Source organism: Gymnoscopelus microlampas, assembly GCF_963454915.1.
Source record: "Gymnoscopelus microlampas genome assembly, chromosome: 11".
In the NCBI taxonomy this organism is placed as follows: domain Eukaryota; kingdom Metazoa; phylum Chordata; class Actinopteri; order Myctophiformes; family Myctophidae; genus Gymnoscopelus; species Gymnoscopelus microlampas.
In genome coordinates, this window is record NC_139948.1 from 17,605,181 (window position 1) to 17,615,285 (window position 10,105).

Here is a 10,105-nt window from a genome sequence, read left to right on the forward strand (position 1 = left end):
TCCTCCACCCCCTGAAGCCGTTACGTGGCAGTTCCCTTATAGCTGCCCTTTCACACCTGCAGCCCCCCCCCCCCCCACCACATGTAACCAGGTGGAGGGGTTTCTATCGTTGCCTCTACAGTGTGTGTGTGCTCATGTGAATCAAAGCATCTCGCTAAGCCCTCGGCCACTGAAAGTTCTCCTGTAGAGAGATAAATTAGAACAGCGGAGCAAATCCTACACAATAGGCCTCAACTATAATCTGTCGACTTGTTCTCTCTGCCCATCAGTCTCTCTCTCTCTCTCTCTGTCTCTGTCTCTGTCTCTGTCTCTGTCTCTCTCTCTCTGTCTCTGTCTCTGTCTCTGTCTCTCTCTGTCTCTCTCTCTCTCCTCCACTCTCTCAGTGTCACCCACTGTTTCTTTCGCGCTGGCGGTGTGCATCTAGAAGGAGAGAGGGTTGACGTTGAATAGAAATAGGTGTGGGGAGGGGGATTTTTGTCTGTCATTGGCTGGGTATTATTCTGTGTGGGCTCCCCAGTGAGACGGGTCCTTCCACAGACACACAAAGGGGATCCGTGCTGAGCTTGACATTTCCATTTAGCCCAGGCCAGCTTGCATCGGGCTGCCCATTCATTTCAATTGACTCCCAGGCCTTATGCGCGTGTCTCTGGGGCTGCATGGGAGAGAGGAGCTGCCCGGCTCTGCTCAGCATTCTGGGGGCATCAGGTGACACACAGACAGCTCATCTCAGTAGGAATTTGTTTGCTTGTCGGGCAGAAACCTCCTATCTCCATATTCTAATTTGTTGTGTTTTTTTCCCTCAAAAATCAACGCCCTACTTGATCATAGAGCGTCACACAAAAGTAGCAAAAGTAGCAGATCTGCGATGCGTTTCGAGCTTGTCGATCTGCTACTTTTGCTATTTTTGAATTTGAATCCTGAAAATAAACAGTTTTGTTCATATTGTGTGAGGTTTCCTACCCCGACAGTGACGAATTGAAACGGAGAGGGATGCACATTCACACAGATACACAAACAGGTACATGCGCATGGGTGCACATAATCACACACCTGCACGCATGCGTGCAGGTGTGCGATTATGTGCACCCATGCGCACAATGTAGGAATGATCTGTTACGTTAAAATCCTGCAATTCAAAACTTTACTCGAGTAAAAGTACAAACGTATTGGCATCAAAATACTTACTGAGCTAAATGTAAATGTATCTCATTATACAGAATGGCCCATTTCACAATCATGTTATTGGATTGTAATTAGTAGTGCATTAATGTGTTCATCACTTTTAATGTGGCAGCTGGTAAAGGTGGAGCTGATTTTAATTACATTATGTGCTGCTGGGTAGCTTAACCTCTAAATACATCATCATTTATCAGTCAATGTATGTTTTGCAGTAACTAACACTGTGTCACATAAATGTAGTGGAGTACAAAGTACAGTATTTGCCTCTAAGATGTACAGTAGGGTAGTAAAAGGGTAAAGTATCAAATAAATTGAGTAAAATAAATACTCACTTTCTTTTCACTTTTCCACACACACACACACACACACACACACACACACACACACACACACACACACACACACACACACATACACAAACACACACGCTCCCACACGATTGGTGTGCATGGTGTGCACATGTGCGTGTGTTCGTGCATGTTTGTGACCCCCCCCCCCCTGCTGTTCATCTAATATAACGAGTGACAGGACCATTGACGTTGTTTAGCGGTTGAAGAGGCGGCGCGCCGTGCTCCCTGAGGTGTGTAACAAGGGCTGACTCATCCCACCGGTAAAGGGGGACGTGTTCAGACCAGTTGCCGGTAAACAACACTTCAACGCGCCGCAGTTTAACCCCTCGAACTCCTCGAACCCCCCCCCACCCCCCCAACAAAACAAAACACCCATTAGGTGTAGAGGCATCTTCGCCCGCACCAATCAATAGCCTACGACATGTCCCCACATGTCCCCACGGCCCCTCTGGCCTCACGACATGTATGGGAAATGGATGTGCAGTGAGTGGTAGCTGGAGGGGGGGTGATTAGGTTGGGGGGGAGAGAGACATTTGTAATTGTAAGGATTCTTTTCTGCTTGAATCGGAGCTGGACAGTAGCTGCATTTTAGCCACTTGAACCCTCGCATCCCTATTCGGGGGGAATTCGTGGAAATAGCTGATCCACAAGCTCACAACACATAGCCACTTGAATCCTAGAATCCCTATTCTGGGGGAACGTTATAGCTGAAAATAGCTGATCTACAAGTTCACTACTCATCGCGTTGGGACACGTTGGGAATTTTGTAGATCGGCTATCTCCGCGAAGATTAGTGTATACTTGCAGGGGTTCTCAGAGTTGGGTCCAGGTGCCCTCAGGGTTCCCTGGGGGGGGCCAAATGGGCCGTTACAGGTTCCATTTGTACACTCTCAGAGTTATGGGGGGTCATTGAATGACTGGTGTATGGCAAAAACAGGAGGGGGTCTAGTATATAGCCCTTGGGAATCCGGTCAGTAACGTATAGGGTTTAAGTGGTTAGACTGATGGAGAAATTAGACTAGTGGAGAAGACGAGCGAGGGTGGGAAAGCCAGATGGACAGGAAAGACACCGCGATCTGAAGGAAGGTCGCTTGAGTTGAAATGAGAGAGCGTGATTGAGAGCGAAGGGGAACGGAGGAGAGGATTAGATGGGAAGACAGGATGAAAATGAGAGGTGTAGAGTGGGAGGGAAGAAAAGAAGAGGGGAGAAGAGAGTAGGAAAGGAGGGGAGGTGGGGGGGTTGCATGAATATCAAAGCTTGCTTCAAAGGTCACTGTCACTTTGTACCTGACGACAACCCCTTTTGTCTTCTCAAAGTGTCACATTGGACATAAAGCAGGACGATTCCTTAATTCCCCCGAACAAAGAGCAGCAGCACGTCGCTGCTACAACGCTGCCATCTGTCAAACACAGGCGACGAACGTCAAAATCGAACACCAAAACAATATGACGTTTTGATTCATACCCCTTTCATGCCTTTGTTTTCATCAAACCTGAATTTGGTCCCAAAACAGCCTTCAACTTGAATATAATAAATGTTTTAGAATATAATAAAAGTTAGTCAAATCAATCGATGACCGGACTAGCCTCTACCTCCCTCTTTCACTAGTTATCTAGAGATAACCTCTGTGAGAGAGAGCTGACCTGTGATCACACCTGAGTGCCAACGTGTGAGGAATGAACAGGGAGAACTGGGATGGTAGAGATGTTACAGAAGCTATACTGTACTATAAAAAGAAGGGGAGTGAAGGTAGTTTGAGGTTGAAGGACCATACCGGCGTCAAGGCTTTATTTTTAGATTTCACATTTTCTTTACATTTTTGTCCAAAGTCAGTTAAAATGCTACTGAACTTACCTGAAAAATGTTATCAATGCTGGTTAAACATCGGACTCTGTGGATTACTGTAGTGCGGGTGGTGGTATACCCGCACATACTGTAGGTGTCATATGTGTTTCCGCAGCCTTTGGGTAACAGGGGACTACAGTTATATATAGAGCCTAATCTATGGTTAATAAGGGTCATTTTGTAAATCAATCTCTTCTCCATGGACTATTTTTGAGTTTAACCACATGAATCCTAACACCCCTATATATTCTGGGCATGTCCTAATAGACGAACATTCAGCAACAAAATAGCTAAATTGCGTCACGACAAATTGTGTAGATATTCTCGGCAAAGAGATTTGGTGTAGATTGGTTACTGCCAGCAAAGATATTTGGTGTAAAAGGAGGGGACCAAGTAAGTATAGACTCCTGGGGGGCCCCGGTCAACGAAGTATATAGGGTTTACGTTTTTAATCCATGCTTTAAAATGCATTAAAACACTACGGTAACGTTACCTTGTGTTGGATTAACTACTGTATATGCCGTAAGCTTTTGAAGCTGAAATCTGAGACTTAAAGGTTGGGTAAGTGATTTGCGTTGGTTAAAATAATTGTTAAATAGCTCTATATTCTGATAGTACTCATTGCTATAGAGTGTTTGTTCAGTATTAGGAGTCTCCTTGTCTCTCCACCTCTTTATTAAACAGAAAATGCATTTTCGTTTCAGTTTCAGTTTCATTTCCAATTTTATCCAACCAGGACAGAGAACTCAATCAGGATACAGATTAAACAAGTGAAATTGGAAGTGATGACACTAAGAAATGAGCAGGCAAAATTGGAACTGGAACACTATACAAATTAAGCTTAAAAATGGGTACTTTCTCCTGATTGGCTGAGATTTTGACACCTACCAGAAAATGTATTTACTGTTTATTAAAGAGCTGGAGAGACGGGGAGACTCCTGTTACTGAACAAACACTCTATAGCAATGATTACTATCAGAATATAGTGTTTTAACCTTTTAACAAAATACTTTTAGTTTTAACCAAAAAATATCACTTACCCTACCTTTAATAACGCATTGTTTTAATGGTAGAGTATGTTAACAGAATATAACTGCACAGTGGTGGAGCTGTATCTGCAAACTGTTTACCATACTTCCTTGAAATTCTAACCACAGGAAGCTGCATTGGGAAATGGTTAGCAGTAATGTCAGGTGATGGCTGCTTTAAGCAGTCACACCTGGCCTGAGTTAAACTAATTAGACACTGAGCTGAGTGTGACTACACACCTTTTGTGCATTGAGCTAAATGATGTCCCCCCCACACACACACACACACACGCGCACACGCGCACACGCACGCACACACACACACACACACACACACACACACACACACACACAGCCTCTGTTATGACAGGTTGATGTTATCTATGTGACATTTCTGTGTGATGAAACCTACTTGACAGTCTACCCAAAGCATCTTGATGTCTGTAACCCACCGGAAATAAAAGATAACATTGGTCCAAAATCCCCCTGTCATTTCTTCCCAATATTGAGTTGACTCTGTCACATTAGTCTCAGTCAATGGGATAGTAACTACCACCAACAATGTGGAATTCCATGCTGACAAACTCTGTTATTCATGTTTAATAGGCCCATAAGCAATAGTAATGTGACCTTGTGGCCTCCAGTATCGCTTTTTATGAGACTCCTGTTCCTGACCAAAACATGAGCAGGAAGAGCGGAAGGAGGAGTAGGAAGATGAGGAGGAGAAAAGATCACAGATTGAAGCAATCATTAAGGAGGGATATTGGCCAGCTGGTTTAGATTAACACATTGTCCAGAATGTGACTCTCTAATTGTCATTAGATTGATATATTGACAGAATGCCAAACGACATTTAAATTGTTATTTAACAGTGATGCATTGCGCTGAAGCCAAGAAGACACAATGTTTCCCGCCATGGTGACAGCTTCTATATGCTGTCAACTGCAAACTGAGTCAGGTCTGTCACTGCATCAACAGGCTAGCCTGATTTATGGCCTTAAAAAACCCTCCCTTCCTCTGGCCTCTCAAGCAACCCGCCGCCGTCCTCTCTGACATGTCCCTCCCCTCCTCTCCCTCGCTCAGCTCCCCAGATGCACACCAGAGAGAAGCCAGACCAAAGCATCCTGCACATCTCATATTCACTGATAACTATAGAGTCCCCTAATATTCATTCTTCTCTTTTTCTCCATTTTACCATCCTCTCATCCTGACACTTTCCTCTCCTTTTCCGTGGCACCACCCGTGGTCATTGGTCTCATCTCGTCTTCCCCTTTGCTTATTGGTCTCCACCATCTAATCCTCTGCTCCACTTTTATTGTGATAGCATCTACAGTATTAACGAGGTCCTCCACACTCTTGATACCCTCCCGCACGCATGCAACCCACGCACACATATGCATGTGCACTCGCAGTCGCACACGCACACACACGCACACGCACACGCACACGCACGTGCGCACACACACACACACACACACACACACACACACACACACACACACACACACACACACACACACACACACACACACACACACACACACACACCTGACACACACCATCTCCCTGGTCATCCTGATCTCATGACAGGGTGCCATATTTTGATGCTTGGGCAGGTACCTGTGGTGTCCGCATCCTGTCACTGAGGCTACCTTTTTGGGTCCTCTTTTTTGATGGTGGAATGTCGACATCATCGACTCAATGTAGAATTTAGCAATTTCAAAGTAAAGATTAGAGACGGTCCCGACCCTATCGGTATGGAATCGCTGCCTTAAGGAATTAATTTGAAAGATAAATGTTAGTGTAGCTTTGTAACTTTTTATGAAGAGTAGGCTTTGTAGAGTTCATGAAAAGCATAGTCATACCTAGATCGCCAAATGTAACATCAAAAACATGTTGAGAGTGCTGCAGTACTCAAGTACTCAACAATGCAATGCAAGCTATATATTTACTTTAGTGAAGCATGGCTATTTCCGAGTAGTTCAATTCTCTGTTAATTTAACTGAGTGTACCAAATGGACCCTTAATTACAGGGCCATTTCCATTTGTACGTTCTTTGTATTGAATTAACACTGAGAAATGGTACAGTGTAGAGAAAGAGAGAGCGCGGGTGCGCGATTAATTAAAAATGTAGCGATACATCTCAGCCCTGTCGTCTGCAGCTCTCTCATTTAGGGCTTAAGGGTGCTACTTCACTGACTTTGCTATTATTAATCTCTCTGTCCCCCCCTCTCTCTATTATACCGCGCTGATCTCTCTCTCTCACTCTTAACTCCACAATTCCTGCATGTGTGTCCTTGTATTCGTCATCCTCTCATCTCCTGTTGCTTAGTGGATTTCTATCTCATCATTTTCTCTGGGTCGCACAGTAATTATGTCTTGCCACTTGACCTGTGAAATCCCAATTTCTCTCCCCTTTACTGTCAAATCTATACAATCCTCCCCTCATCTTTTTTTTCTTTGATCCCTCTTTCAACCTTCATTTTAAAGGTCATGTTGTTGAGTATCCCACATGAGTGTACTATGAAAACATTGCTGTTAACTAATGAAATGGTTGGTATTTGCAATGCAGTCAAATGTGTCCAAACACATTGATAGCTCATGAAACATTCATATTCACAGTCCAGGTCAAATGAAATGGACTGTGTCAGAATGATTGATTAAGCTGAGCTTTCCACTACTACGTAAGTGCTCGTCCGCTGCACTTGAGTCCAACATTCATTCAGACAGTAACTGTTCGGATTCCATCACAATCTCAGGTTACTGTTACTCCGTGATTAAACAAACCCACCTCAATCACATTTGTAAAGACGACTCAGCAGAACGATCAAATAAAACTCCTGTCCGCCCGGGAGGACTTGAAAAGGTGGTAGACAGAATTGATCGTGCAAAGGCTCAGTTTGCTATCAGAGAAATAATTGGACAAGAGCAAATCAGGGAAGGGAGGAAAAAAAATACTTTTACTTTTACAAGACTCAAGACGATGGAGAAACTGCAGTGCTTGGCATACAAAACACTTTGCAATCACTTTGCATTGCAGATTTCATCTGATTCACAAACAGCTTACTGTACACTGTATTTCCTTGATCTTTATTGAAGGAAAGTGATCCAATCTGATTTTTGATCATTTTTGACCAGTTCTGACATTGTTCGCCTATAATGACATGCCCAAAATAGCAATGCCAGGTTTAAACTGGTAAAAAAGAAAGAAAGAAATGAAAACAAATAAAAATAAAAATAAAAATAAAAATAAAAATAAAAATAAAAATAAAAATAAAAATAAAAATATGTCTGAATCTGTAAATGATTTGGTTAGATCCCAAAGTGAGACCAACATTACTGCGCACACGGCTTTTCAGCATCTGAATGTCAACCTCTGGTCAGACATCAGGACTTTTCCCTTTCATTTGACCCCTGGGCTCTGGCTATTTCTGTTGGTCTGTCTCTTATCTTTTTCGCCCTTTTGGTCTCTATACCTTGTCCCCCTCCCCCCCCCCTCTCTCTCGCTCTCTCGCTCTCTCTCTCTCTCTCTCTCTCTCTCTCTCTCTCTCTCTCTCTCTCTCTCTCTCTCTCTCTCTCTCTCACACACACACTTGCACACACACACCTGTTTGTGGCCCTTTATGAGTTGGTGGCCATACATCACACAGTAGGGTATGACAGAGGAAATATAAATGGGTCTGACAGTGAGTGGAGTAATCAGTCAGTGGTCACAGACACGACTGGAAGCATCATTAATGCAGCAGGTCTGGAACTAAAGCACGCACGCACGCACGCACGCACACACACACCCCCCCCCCCCCCCCATACACACACACACACACACACATCCCAGAGGTCAAGTCTGAGTCATTGCTTACATGGTCAGTCTCTCGCACGCACGCACGCGCGCGCGCGCACACACACACACACACACACACACACACACACACACACACACACACACACACACACACACACACACACACACACACACACACACACACACACACACACACACACACACACACACACACACACACACACACACACACACACACACACACACACACACACTCTCTCTCTCTCTCTCACGCTTCTTTTTATCGCAAAGTCTCAAAAATGTAAACACAAACTCCGACAGGCACAGACTCAGACAAACACACAAAGGGGAACACACAAACTGACGTGACCGCCACAAGGTCAGTGACAAATCGAACAGTAGACCGATACGCCAGAACAGCTGTGGACAAAACACCTCCGCACAAACACAAACACGCAGCACACACACGCGTTGACCAATGCATGCTGAAGCAACTCCATCAACAATGCACATTTAACACAGACGCAGATGTGTGAACATGCATAGACAGACGCAAAAGCACACAAACCCGCACGCACACAAACCACACACACACACACACCCTACAGCCTCCACAGACTCACTCACCTGCTGCACACATGCCTAATTTGTCTTACCTGGCAGGCCGAGACAGAGCAGGAGGCTGTAGTAGATAACCGGCAGTGGTCCGAGCGGGCATCCCTGGGGTGTCTCAGGAGGTTGCTGCCCCAGGCTCCAAGCGCTGCTGTTGGGGGACAACATGGGGAAGATATGGCTGTGTTCCATGGTCTCCTCTTGCTCTTCCTCAGCTCAGATCAGCTCAGCCTAGAGATGCTCACATGCGCTGCCGGTTCGGGAGGAGATGGTGCTGCTCTGTCCTTGGGTGCCAATCGGCGTGTACATGTGCACATCTGTCTGTGCAAGAGCGCAAGTCTGCATGTGCATGTGAGAGCGTGTGAACGAGAGGAGGTGCGAGGGACACAGAATGTGAGAGACAGACAGACAACAGAGCTAGGGGAGAGATGACAGAGATGATATGTGCCACAGGGTGATGGAGGGAGAGTGGAGCGGAAGGTGCGGAGAGGTGAGTGTGAAGGCAGAAGTGGAGAGGGGAGGATGCCTCGCGAGCGAGTGAGTGAGGGGGAATGAGAACGAGTCGAGAGAGAGAGACGAGAGAGAGAGAGAGAGAGAGAGAGAGTGTGTGCAGGAGGAGGAGAGAGAGGAGGGAGGGTGGAGGGAGGGATGGATGGAGGGAGGGTGAGCAAGGGCACAGGAGATGTGAGAGTGAGCTCAAAGTGAGGAGGATCGGGAGAGGGGAAGGACGGCCGGAGGGGAGTGGAGGTGGAAGGATGTCTGGGACGTGTGATGTGTTAGGGGGGGACATGTTCTCCCATGTGAGGGCTGTGTACACAAAAGCGTGATGAAATTGAGGGGAGGACGGGGTGACAGATGACAATAGATAAATTGAGTGACAGGGTGATTGGGGAGAAAGATAAAGACCAAGCTGTGTGTGTGTGTGCGTGCGTGCGTGTGTGCATGCGTGCGTGCGTGCGTGCGTCCTTGTCATGTTGTCGGCAATTTGGGACCACGTGCCTCCTTTGATTGTGCATTCGTCGCACATGCTCGGATACACGTTCAAGGTCACGTAATGCAGCTGTTAATGAATGTTTTTTAATGTGTTTCCCACAAGTGGCTATGGTATTTTAAGAGGGATATGATTACATTTAAATTGACGTTGTACGTCAACATGCGGCTTCGGGTGTGTAAAATTACTGTTTTCTTGTGACTGCTTTCACATTTGTGTACTTTTTTCATACTTTATCCGACGCAAGCGTACATAGGTCAGAAAAGCAATGGACATCAGTAATAAACCATGGGGTCT

The 10,105-nt window shown here is 45.5% G+C and overlaps 1 protein-coding gene across 1 annotated transcript in view; it reads right to left on the reverse strand.

The window, feature by feature from the left end:
* gpr139 (G protein-coupled receptor 139) overlaps positions 1–9,009 on the reverse strand; it is a gene marked incomplete at both ends in the record, with an annotated part of 16,456 nt that extends 7,447 nt beyond the window's left edge. The window contains one exon of the mRNA XM_084071371.1: positions 8,862–9,009. Within this exon, the coding sequence (XP_083927497.1) occupies positions 8,862–9,009 (148 nt within the window). The remainder of the gene's footprint in view (positions 1–8,861) is intronic.
* Positions 9,010–10,105: the final 1,096 nt, after the last annotated feature.